The sequence below is a fragment of the Catharus ustulatus genome, chromosome 3, assembly GCF_009819885.2.
Source record: "Catharus ustulatus isolate bCatUst1 chromosome 3, bCatUst1.pri.v2, whole genome shotgun sequence".
Lineage (NCBI taxonomy): Eukaryota > Metazoa > Chordata > Aves > Passeriformes > Turdidae > Catharus > Catharus ustulatus.
The window spans coordinates 52,729,414-52,742,586 of NC_046223.1; the positions used below are offsets into that span (position 1 = coordinate 52,729,414).

General features: G+C 35.4%; 1 protein-coding gene across 7 annotated transcripts in view; it reads right to left on the reverse strand.

Moving 5' to 3' along the window:
• Positions 1-856: 856 nt before the first annotated feature.
• REPS1 (RALBP1 associated Eps domain containing 1) overlaps positions 857-13,173 on the reverse strand; it is a 63,431-nt gene continuing 51,114 nt past the window's right edge. For 5 of the 7 annotated variants that reach the window (XM_033054143.1, XM_033054139.1, XM_033054144.1 and 2 more), the window contains 8 exons: positions 12,422-12,494; positions 10,047-10,165; positions 9,238-9,302; positions 8,020-8,205; positions 6,779-6,874; positions 6,040-6,188; positions 5,299-5,404; positions 857-4,235 (listed from right to left, as the gene is read on the reverse strand). In XM_033054143.1, the coding sequence (XP_032910034.1) occupies positions 4,167-4,235; positions 5,299-5,404; positions 6,040-6,188; positions 6,779-6,874; positions 8,020-8,205; positions 9,238-9,302; positions 10,047-10,165; positions 12,422-12,494 (863 nt within the window). In that variant the 3' untranslated portion in view covers positions 857-4,166. The remainder of the gene's footprint in view (positions 4,236-5,298; positions 5,405-6,039; positions 6,189-6,778; positions 6,875-8,019; positions 8,206-9,237; positions 9,303-10,046; positions 10,166-12,421; positions 12,495-13,173) is intronic. The other 2 variants (XM_033054138.1, XM_033054145.1) reach the window with 2 other exon arrangements.

Here is a 13,173-nt window from a genome sequence, read left to right on the forward strand (position 1 = left end):
TTTAAATGCAAGACATTGAATACCTGTACACCAATAGGCTGGAAAAATGTACTGTGCACTTTGAAACACACTAATAGCGTACAACCATGTACAACTAGTGTACAATCAGTATACACTTTAGATACACATAATGTACAATCTACCTTTAAAGCAGAAATTGCACCTTTAAAGCCCATTTTGCCAATTAAAAGAAATATTACTGAAAGGAAATTACACAGTATTCAACTTCTCTCCTCCACATCCCCAAACAAAAACAAATAATTCAAAGACTCAAATTCACTTTTGCTTGTGTACTATCAGGACAACCCTGTATTGTCTCATTTGGTTACAGGTACATAGACATTAACAACTTTCCTATAAAATTCCTAGTTCATTGTTAAAATTATTAAGTGAACATAGCATTTAAATTTTTCTTGTTATTAGATAATAAAGTCCTTGGTTTTCATGTGTTTTCGTCTAGGCAGCTGTATGAGAAATGATTAGGACATCAATATACATGGGAAGACAAGCATGCTGCATAAGCATGCAAATATTCAAATACACAAGTTATTTTTTCATCTTTCCCACAGTGTAGGAAATGCATTGTTATTACTCACTTGGAAATAATGTGTTTTTGCAACACATTACAATTTCATGAAAATACATTCCACTAGAAACTAAGACTAGAATGAGCTGGGAGTCAGGAGACAACAATTTATTATATTTTACTGTTTTAGGAAAAAGTGATTAAGGTTAGGCCACCCATAAAGTGACATTTAGAGACAAACTATACAGCTGAAACCAGAAGAGTAATTCTCAACTCTGCCCTAAATGTAGAGAAACACAGCACACCCCATCCATAAGGGACAGAGACATGTCACACAAGAAACAATGCCGCAAATTTATTTTCTTTAGTTTTAAGTTTTTATAACCTCAACTTTGTTTATCCCACGTAAGACATTCTCAGTAATATGAGATCATCTAGTTCATCACAATTGCAAGGAAAATGAGGTGCATGTGAAGTACAAAAAAATTGAAAATACTCGCTTAGATAAAATACTGCTCAAAACAAAGCGGCTTTTCAGCTTTTTACCTCTGCATTTTGGAAATCTTCTCTGCAGTCCAAAGATAGGCAATGAATGGAGAAAAAAGCAAGTCCAAAGCAGGTGGAATGAAGAAAGAGGCACATTATTAGGAGACACAAAAGAAACGCAATCAAACGAGAAGAGACTCTTCCAATGACAAAGTCCAAAGAAAAACATTTTCCAGGTGTTTCAGAAAGGCCTCTTGCTGTCCATCCATCCCAGCTGGGTACATGAATGACACTCCATACTATTTAGTAGTCTACATTTATATTTGGAATGGAGAGAGCACCTCTTTTGTACTGTACATAATTCCTCGCCCCAAAGAGCTTACAATCTACGTTCATAAAAAAGAATGCATCAAGTAGCTGGATCAAGATCAAAGAAATAGAGAAGACAGGGAGATAATTTTATAAGGGATTAAAGTTGGGTTACATTACTAAGTGAGGTAACTTCTGAACATCATTGGCAGTGATGTTCTTAAGACATTAAATAGTTTTTCAGTTAGAAGGTCTTCTGATCATGAAAAACTGGTTTAAAATGTACAGAATGATGCATTAAAAGTAATCCACAAAAATTCTTAAAAATAGACTTGTTGGCAAGACACAGAAAGGTTCAGACTGCTGAAGTTCTTTTCTTGAAACACTAACTTGTCATTCTACCAGGAAGATATGGATGTTAGAGAAATTCATATGTACATGTAACATTTGAATGTAAAAGGCTTTTTACATTTAAGCTTAAAATGTTAAATTCTGATTTAAGAATCCTGTTGCTATAAACATAGGCTCAAACACTTAATATTAATATGAAAATAGTACTATTTAAAAATGTATTTTAAACTTTAAACTATGGACAACATACAGTTGGTTCAAAAGATCAACATTCTTTAACTGTAGTGACTCACTTTTCCCACTTTTTAAAAAAGGGAAAACCTTTTTCCCACTCTGTTGCTACTACATATCAGTTATAATAGAAGTGATCGGTCCATCAACTTTAAAGTTTCTCACTTTACTTTGAGAGGGTAATTTGTTTTGCTGGATTTTTCTTCACATTCCCCTATATAGTTTTCTGAAGTCAAAGCCTTTCACTTTATGTATAATTTATATGTCATCTTTGTGCCCATTAAGCTATCATTTCTTAATCTCTTTACATGCAAATAGAAACTATCATCTTTCATGCAACTATGACATCCTTTCATACCAGAGAATATTGCTTTGGATTATGTACATAAACCATCTGCAACACTTCCATGACATTTGAAAAAATGTTGGAATAGTTATAGTAGTAAAAATTCACCCCAATTATCCAGTCTGTTTATGATAACCAAAAAGAGAAATACTGTTTTTCACCGTAACAGCATAACCAGTGGTAAATTTGACTTGACCTATCCTTTTGGAAGGGAAGCAGATGTTAGGAGAATTTCATTTATGCAAAAAAGTGAGACAGTGATATTAAGGACTGCTAACAGAGGATGATTTGCCTTTAGTTTATAAGGAATTTTCAAGGAAATCAAACCAGATATTAAGCCTAAAGAAATATAAATATATTTGATCCAAGTCAATACTAACATTTACTTTTCAGAAATTGCATTTGTATTAAATTTGCTTACAGGAGGATACAAAAGGAGTATAGCCACAGATTACCAAGAGAACCACTTCTGATCAACAGCTAAAAATGAGGGAAGAGAATGGCCAAAAGATCACGATCAATCACATCTTGTACATGCCACAAAATTACAAAAAATTACCTGCAACCTGTAATAAAACCCTCCCCCTTATTTGAATGAGCTTAAATTCCCAGGTAAAGATGAATCAACAAAATTAAAATATTGTGCTGTTTTATTGGTGTAAAAATCACACAATTGCTAGTTCTGATTCTGCAGAGATACATCCATGCAGTTAAACATCTATGATCCCACAGCCAGAAGAAGCCATTAAATAGAATATCTGCTGTTAGTCAGCAATTAATGCAAATTTACATATGAGATCAAAATGTGTGTATCGTACAATATACAACAAATCCTAATACAGTACATCAACCTGAAGAGCAAGATACACTCAAGGAACTCTGTTAATAGTGAAGCCTGTCTAAATGCCAGAGAAGTAAGGCCTGGAAACAAGATGACAGAAGGTACCCCAGAATTCCTAAGAAGCAAAACTGTTCATTTTTCAGTTTATTTTTTTTTTCCTGGGAATTAGAAGTTTATAGAGGTATTGACACATTACTTGACAATACAATTTGTTATAGTGAAGACTGGTGGATGTGATCTGCTATTAAAAGGTAATGTGTAAGACATGCAATTACAGGTGCTTAGATAATGTGCAATTAATGATTGGGACCTACACCCAACTCTTTTCACAAAAGGGAGAACTAAAGAAGACCTGTTTGATAGACTACCAATTTTGCCATAACTGTTTTTATACATGTGGCTGAATCAGGACCATGAATGGATAAAATGTGAACACCTGGCAATCTGTGGTTACATACTCTATAATGTATGCAACAAAAATCACAAAATCCAATCCAGTTGATATGGCAAACAGCCTGCAAGAACTTGCCCAAGCTGAGTAAGCTGGGGAATTGCAAAGAGGCAGGCTTTCCAGAATAGTGAACAACTTTCCAATTGTGAAAGGCAGCTTGGGAAGTAACATTGGCTGATAAGAGATTAGTAGTTTGTCTCTTTTCTGGCACAATAAAATAAATGCCATAACGAATGAAGAGTTTATGTGCTTAAAGGTTAAAATTGACTGATTAGCAACCCTCTTCTGCAAAGATGTTTCAACAGGAAAACAAAAACCACAAAAAAATTCCAGTTGGAAATTTTGGCGACAAACTCTGCAAACTCAAGTCCAACAAAGATCATGAATGCCCACAGAAAAAGATGTGAGAGGCAGTGTCACATTCAAGGAAAAAGTAATTTGTTTTCTTTTCTCTCTGTACTGAAATTAAAATACTTAAAATACAAAAGTGAACAAATTGACAAAACAGAACCACAACATTTAATGTAGAATAGAGTGCACTGAGCTAGATGCATGGATATTTAAATAGGCCTTGAAACCAATACCCCTTTCAAAATTAGTAAATTCACAGTTAACGGCAGTAGGCTTAGAGGTGAGAGAAGGGTCGAAGTTGTTCCAGTTGAACTTCCAGGGAGATTCTCTCTTCAAGAACATCCTACAAAAGAAAGATTTTCTACTGATAGTCCACAGAGAATGAGTACTGAAAACTTCTTCATGCAATCAAAATCTGCTTCAGTTTGAGAACTAAATTATATTCTAGAATCTTGGTAACTCCTTCCAGAAACTGAATAGAAGCTTGGCTGGCTAGTAATTACTTATCATTGCAAATCAGTACTTTGCTCCAAGGTAATGCCATTTAGTATTTTTTCCTTTCTTTCAAATCACCCAAACCCAAATTTGTAACCAGATGCAAACTCAACTACAATATTTTCAAATGATGTCTGAAATGTTAAGGGGGTAAGCTCTCACCTGAATTAAGAGCATTGGAAACTCACAATTTTTTTCCCCAGTTTTTCCTCTTATGTGAATTTTATGCATCTTGATTCTCATAAACAGTAACAAGTGAAATTCAGACTTGAGTTTTTAAAATTACCTAACTTCCATTCTAGACAGGATCTTATTAATTCATGTTTTCATTTAAGATTTTTAAAAAAAAATTATCTTGATAGTTAAAATTAGGTATCTTAGGTAAGAAAGATGGCAGGCAAAAGACATTGACCTGATGCCTATAGATAGCTCCAAAACAATGACAGCTGACCTAGATAAACAAATTACTATTGTTGCATTAATTATTAAACTGCAAGTTTTGTATTTCAGATTACTGCATCGGTTTAAAAATATTTATAATTCATAATTTTATTAAGACTTTAAGGCTTGCTTTTTCCTTCAGAAGAACACAAACCACTTCAGCTGCTCTTCTCCATACTGCTTTTGAAGTATGTGAGGACCAAAACAGGTGACTTGGTATTAATAACATAAGGTAAAATTTTTAGTGTAGCTAAAAGCAAATCAATAAATTGAAAAATATGCATGGTAGTAGCAAAAGTGTGATTTGTAGTTTCACAAAGCTTGTCATAAATAGGTATATTCTATAATCTAAAAAATTGCTAAATATTTCATATCAATATCCTCTACTATATTTATCATTGAACTGCAGAGATACCTGTTAGTGTGCATCACTAATATCTTGCCTTCTCTTACATAGACTAAAGAATTACCTTTAATTGCTGCTGTAGTTCACTGTTCAATCTGGCCAAAACAGTGTTGGTTTCCTTGTTACGTCTGATTGATGCCTGAATTGCCTTCTTGTCTTTCCCCACTGATCTAAGAATATATTAGAAGCACTGTAATAAGTAACTTGGCCACTTAGCTGAACATCTCACTTACAGTCCCCCTTCTTTAAGTGAGCAGAATCTTATTTTCAATTTTTTTTTTTTACTTGTTACGTTGTTAATTTTTCCTGCTTGATTAACCACATTTGTTTGCATGGAACCAGATATATACATTTCATACATGCATACACAGTTGGTCTCAATCAAAGAGCATGCAGCACATTTTAAAAACTTGTCATTATCAACTTTCTGAAGGCCCAACACAGCACACCACATTCATTCACCTCAGAGTGACTACAGCAATAGACTACTTTCATGCTAGGACACACAGACTGCACATTTTGAACTGTTCATAGCAACCATTTAAAATTAAACACATGTCAATACTTCCACCACTTATGTCCAACATACTTGCAGAAGTCAAAAAGAATTCACACTCAAAAATTCAAAGTCTCTTAAAAGTCTCTCAGTAGTAGAGGCTTTGGGATGACCTTCTTTAAAAATCTTAAATTATTTAATTAACCTAAACACACTGAAATTGTTTGCAACTCCTAGAACAAAAAGTGTGTATTCTGCTTAAATGTAAACTTTCCAGTAACAGATGCATTTATATACTTCTTGGGTTACCTAGGAATAGATGGCTGTGAAGCAAGAACAGCAGCTATGACACCTGTTTTCTGTGTATGTTCCTCAGCTTCAGGTCTTAGCTCATCTTCTGATTTTAATCTTCTACGAATAGGCTTCGGTGGTGGAGCAAGTGGAGTAGTGCCTTTACCCTGAAGAGGAAAACACAGCCTATTAATTTTCTGAAAATACATTTCATTTGGATTATAACCTGGAAGCTTGTGTTTCATATTCAGTTACTGAGACAACTGAATTTACAACCCATCGGGTATTTTCTGATGGACATCTAGCTGCATTCTCACCTGGAAAAAAACCTGAAGTACTGAATCCTACCACGTGGTAAAAGGCTAGTAAGTTGCTAGACAATGACAAAGAACTGTGCAAGCAGAAATGCCACAGGTTCAACTGAGTACTGTAAGCACACAGCAATGCAGAGCACACTTTCCTCTCAGGTATATGTCTGTAATCAAAAAGCTACTGTTAATCAAGTTTTGCACTAAACATTTTGATCTGTTTCAAAAATCTGAAAACTTACAAGTATCTTCTCTGTTGTCTCAAGAATAAATCTAACCATCATCTGCTGCAAAAATTCACCACACACATGCCTATTCGAAGCACCTATTAGGCCTAAGAAAACTGGGTTCAAGTGGACATGTATAAAGCTGCTGTTGCAAATCAAAACAAATATTTAATTTCCTGTACATCAGAAAGCCACGCTTTGTTACAAGGGTACTTTGCATACCGCACTACTGGGGACATTTGCAGGTGCTTTGTCTTCAACTCTTCCATCTGCTTTGGCAACTCTAAGAGAACTTGTAGAATCAGAGGGCTTTTCCACCTAAGGGAATATAAACTGTATTTAGAAATCTGCTTCTTAACATATACTTCATTTGGCAGCAACTAGAACAAAAACAAGTATGCTGGGTTCTGATACATGAATACAGTAAACACCTAAAATTCTAGTTCAATTCTCATTTAGAAACAAGTCCAGTGTCACGAGGCACTATACAGCAGAAGAGAGGCTGTGGCCTGACCAGAAACTGCTATTCTGCTCTTACAGTACTACCATTATCTATTTGTCACTGCCAAAGGTTAATCCCTCCAGTGGAACACAATATGACTGTTCCCCATCCACCTCAATGCAAAACAATCAGCAAGCTTAACTTAAGCAGTTTTCAGTGGTAGCTTAGGCTACCCTAGCTGGTTTTGCAATTAGGTACATGGAGAGTGCTCAGTGAAGCAAGACCATGTTGCTGACAGCTGGGAGAACTTTAAAACACCATAGGAACTTCTGGAAGCAAGGATGCAGAAGTGTCCCAGAGAACTTATAATCTGGATAAAAGCTACAAATTATCAAAGGAGAACATGATGTAGTTTCTGCAATAGCAGCTAGCTATGTCATTAATACTAAAGCTTCCAAACTTTCAAGTCCTGTGTCTGTAGTAGGAAACAAGTTTTTGTAAACATCTTTAATGATAGAAGGATGCCAGAGCTTTATTCACTTCAGCTGCTTGTCCAACAACTTTGAAAAAAAGCACATTAATGGAATTTCAGCAGATGTTTACAATACATGACAGTCATCTCCATTATTAATGCATATCTTTTTAAAGACATGATTTAAAAATTACCAGCAAGTCATTTGGAATGCTGGCAAGAATGAGCAGAATAAAGGTTTTCCTGTGCCAAGTCTCAAATGCACCAACACAATTATGTTTGTGCTCATGTATGCTGATAAGCACAACAATCTTTTAAATTACCATCATGGGCTAAGATGAAAAGAATTCCTTCTGCCTATGTGTTCGGCAAGTACTAAGTAAGTGCAGCAGTGTGCAATGTAATTGCTTTCTAGCAATGGATTGAGAAATCATAAAAAACCCAACAAACAACACACCACTGACAGAGAACAGCAGAAAGAGGTTTTAACAAAGCCTCATAAGTTTCGGTGGTATTAAAGCAATTGACAAGATCTTACTTTCTACTCACCTGCAAGACTTCTGAGTGTGTTTCAATTTCATCTTCCTCCTCTTTGTTTACACCTGAAACAGCAAATGCCTCAAACTGGCTGAAGTCTGCAAAATTTGGCTGTTCTGGTATTTGTTGAGGTGAGGTACTGGTATGAGCTATTAGGCCATCAGCATCCACTGAGCGATGCACATGAGGACCTGTGCCCTGCAATAAAATAACAAAAATATTTAGGGACAAAATGTTAAGGATTATTTGCCTTTTTAGTGGACAAAAATTTATGTGCTATCAGTAGGACAACGTGCATCTTGGGCAAGACATGCATGCAGCAATATTGAAGAGAAAGGAAGTTCAGATATGCTATTACCCAGGGAATAAGATCCTCCAGGGATGTAATGTAGCACTAGCTAGACTCATTGAACAATAGATATTTCTGCTGTGACAGAGCCACTTGGGCTCTGGGTGCTCAATGCTTATATAATCACTGTGTGGAATACATCTGTCCCTGTACACTCCCTTCATCACTTCAGGTAGTTTCTGAATCCTTATAGATGATTTCTGAATCACTGACTGACTTCAACTGCTGGCAACTCAGATTCTAACAAGTAGCTGCTGGTGAGAAACAACAGAAAAGCAATTTTATCTGTCCCATGTCAGATCTGCACAGCAGTTGAAGGATTCAGCTGGCTGAGACAAAGAAAAAACTTTTTCAAGATGTGCTTTCTACCAAAACACATATCACTCAGACGGCAATTGCAAAGACCACCAAGTCTGTGACAAGTGATGAAGTTGAATCACTCCTTTTGAGGGCAGGCATATTACGTAAAGCTCTACCCTCTGCCAGACAAACCCCCCAAACAGAAGACAAACACTTATTTTGCAAAACTTTGGAAAACGGCTCTCGCAGTTTTTGTTAGGGCCTATGCACTATACAGGAATACATAATGAACTGTGAAAGGATAACTTTTCTCTCTTTCCCACAATTCAGAGCTCCAGAGCCACCCATTCCTTCTCAATATCTACCTTAATCCCTACTCATGGTTCCACTCAAAGCATTTTTTAATTCAGGAAATACTAACATTTGGCTATAGTATAGGTTTTGCCATCATTTACATCCTGGTGCTTTCAAAAATATATCAAGCAATGATACTAACTTTAGAGATATATTACAATTCAGTTATATAAAACTATAAAAATAATGCACCAAGTTAGAATATAATTTTTCAGAAGTGACATCACCTGTGAAGGCTGTGGTCTTGGAGGCACTGCAGGGGGATAGGCAACAACTCCAGCCTGTTGCTGTCCTGTAAAAGACAGCACATTTGGGCAAGATTGTTACTTTGTACATTATGATGTTATCAAATTTTATTAACTGTCAACATGAAGAGATGCTGCATTTTGCCACATATTAACCTGTCACATTTGGGCATCTAATTGTAATGTCACCTCCTTTCAAACTGGCAAACAGAGAAAACCAGGATTAATCAGTACAGACATGGTCACACTCTTCTGGTTTAATATCTTAGTCTTTAGGGTTTTTTCACACTCATTATAAAAGCTCTTAGTATTTTCTCATACTTTGCGATCCTGAATTTAAAAGTACTGACAAGTCAGAAATTCAATAAAACTGCTCTTTTCCAGAGCAGCAGAAGTGATCTTTAATCATTTCCTCTGAAGTCAAATATTAAATACCCATCTTTAATACATGTGATTCCAAAAAGAGTCCCCTTGAAAATTTAGTGGCAGATGCAATTCATTGGATGTGGATATACAACCAGAATATTCTTTCCTGACTTTGCTTCTCACATTAATTCAAAAAACTACAATGCCAAAATTCAGAATTTACTTTTAAATTAGCTACTTAAGTAAAGTGCAATATAAATTTTAACACAAACAATACAGTAAGAATGATATCTGCAATTTCTTTAATTCAGAAGTGGTGCTTTAAAAACCAACACTGTAAATCGTTCCTCAGAGGAAAAAGCACTGTCTGCTTCAGGAATACATGTGCTGAAAAATAATATATGGTCAGAACAAAGCATATCTACCTGGGGTAACTGAAAAGGATCTGTTCATATCTAAAGATGACGACCGAGAATGAGAAGCATGAGGCCTTGGAGGGGGTGGTGGTGGTGCAGTGTTATCTGGAGATGTTCCTGAATGTGATCTGCAAAATACATAAGCTTCTGTAGTGATTTTAGGTGGCTACAAAAGAACTAAACATCAAAAGTTCTTCAAAGCATGCAATTAAAAAACCAAGTTTGATAGAAGTAAAAACCCCTGTTTGCCACTGATTTTCAAGATTGCCAAATTAGTTTTGAACTTCTGGTATTCTTTGATTTTACAACTGCTTTTGCATTTAAATTTGCTTAAATATTCATTATTAAAATTATTCTTATCACATGCAATTTATCTTTGGGAAATCAACAGCTTGATGCGTATCCCAAATAACAAACAGTTTTCAGGAACCATGAATAAATATGGTAATTCCATCCAGGTGGTAGTCTATAATTTTGAAGATGTAGTCAACATCCTGTGTTAGGTTAAATGGGATAAGTTCAATTTCGTTAAAGAAGAACATTGGGATTCTGTTGGACCTGCCTCCATATATATTGAGCTCAAGAAGTATCTCAGTGTATGAGATAACATTTAATTCTCTGCCTGAAATTTTCCCAATCTATACACTTGCAGAATCCTCAGAAATTTTGACTGACTCTTAGATAGGATCACCATCTAGTGGATACCTGTTGCAAATTCATGGAGAAACATGCGGAAAGGACAGAAGGATAAATTACTACACTAAGTGCCATTTAAGTTTGATTTATTGTATATAGAATTTTTGTACGACTTCCTTTTAAAACCAGTTTGCAGAAGCTGCCTAACAAGTCTAACTTGAACAAGACAGATTTACAGAATCACTGACATTAATAAAGCTGCTTTTTTATTCAACTCATGATAAAATCTTTTCTGACTGACCTCTGCAATACTCTTCTGTAACTATCGTAAGATGCAAACTAGGAGGGGTAAAGTGTACCCCAGTTTCACATGAAACCTGGAATTCTTGAATACTTAAGCCCAGACAGAAAATTGAATTATCATGATAGAAAAGTTTGTAAGTCAGTTATAGCTAACATACTCTCTATGGCAATGCTTCTTTAACAGTGTGTAACTCTCCAGCTGATGAAATTAAAATCTAATTATACAGAGTCCTTGGGTCATCCCTCTAACTAGTATAGTAAAAAAACTACAATCAAAATTAAAAATGGGAGAAAGTGGTATAAGAATTTCAAAGTATCATTATCTGACATAGCCTTATCAGTTTTTGCTTTTTGAAAATACAAAAATGTAGTCTTGACTAATGGTAGGATTAAGAACAATGTCAGCTGTATATCAAATTGCAATTGGTAAAGAGATGCCAGTGGAAGGAAGTAAAAGAGTAAGTGGGACAACAAATTTCCTGTGTGCATACTGCCACAACTACCAGGTCATGGACAGAAGCTCCCTGTGCCATAATGTGAGAAGCCATCAGAAAGCTTCACTCATCTATGCAAGTTCAGCAAGAGAACCTAACCTGAAGTCAAAGAGTAAAAGAACATGTTGAAATCATCATGCTGATAGGTGCAAAAACATATATAAAAGCATGACAGAATCACATTTTCCATTAAGTAACAATGGAGGAAATAATCTTTCAAGTTGCTGTACTGACAGGCAAATGGAAATCTTTCTTTGCTATTGAAGTTACCCTAATTATTTTTGTTTTGAAGTTTACCTCTGAAACTGATTGTAAGATGGTTAATGGCATAGTTGGTTTTAATCCTATTCAAGCAGATTTAATGGGAACAATTAGCACCAGCTAGTACAGCACATTCTCTTATATGAAATGATGCAGTTGTTGGTTTTGTGCTTGCATAGCTTTCTCCAATCCCTTAATTTTAGCTTGGTCTATGACTGCCATTTATTTTATACAAGTCCATTATTAAACGAAATTAAGTTTGTGCTTAATTCTTCTTTTAGGCTACAGTGTCATAAGGTTCTTTTCCAATAATGTCTAATAGATATTTTTAAAAATACAAAAAATTGGTTTCAAGTCATAGCATGGTCTCATGTGCTTACATTCCCTTATGTTTATAGAGAGAGTATTAAGATTCCAACTAAACATGGAGTTTCACATGGAACACTTGGCTGGCCAATCTCAAACAAAATTTTAGACAGCTTTCCTTTTTTAATTTTCACTTTACACACTAACAAAAGCAACATACATTGTTAATGCATTAGAAAACAGACTGATTCCAGATTCCTGAGTGCTAAAGTTAGGAATGTATTTTGCCACCATTTCACAAGTTAGTTGCCAAATAACCAGGAGCTGAGAACAGGCTTCTTTAAACACCTTTTACTTGTTTTCTTCAGTTACTACTCTACTGACCGTTGCCGTGTTACAGCATTTCCAATTTGCTCTGGATCTGAAGTGTAAGAGTCCGAACTGCTGTAACCATCTGCTGGGAAAAGAGAATACAGTTTCATATTTGGTTTGCATCATTAGCATACTCTAACAGACAGAAGTAACAGATAATTTCAAATATCCAATTTCTTTAGTCAAAAAATGGTCCATGTCCTTGTATTGCTTCCCTGTAACGTATCATCTGGTCAGGATTCAAAATCCTCGAGTCTGAATAATGGAAGAACGCAATACAAACCAACTCTACTCACACAACTCTATCAGTTGTTGGTTACTAGTGGCATATACTGAAGAATAAACAATGACAGTAGTGTTGTATTTAAAATGCGAAACCCAAGTTTTATAAACAGCAATTTTTAAACACTTGACATTCCATCACTTCAGCAATCTAGTGAACAAGTGTAAGGGACATCCAAGGAAAAAAAAGCAAGGGGCAGGACATGTCTGATTTTAGAAGTGCTTAGAAACCAGAAAAAGGAAAGGGTATGTACAGTACACAGACCAATGCAGTCCCTTTGGTACTACTGTAACTTCTGTACCTCCAAGTTCGGTGGTCAACTTTGTTTTGATCTAAATAATTTTTAAAACTTTCAGCTTTTGATTAAGGAAACCTACAGAAATGTAAGATGCTATTAAAGCATCATCAACAGATTCTTAAGGACATCCTTACCCTCAGAAGATCTGCAAAGCTTGAGGGTTTTTTCCTCAGAAATGAGGAG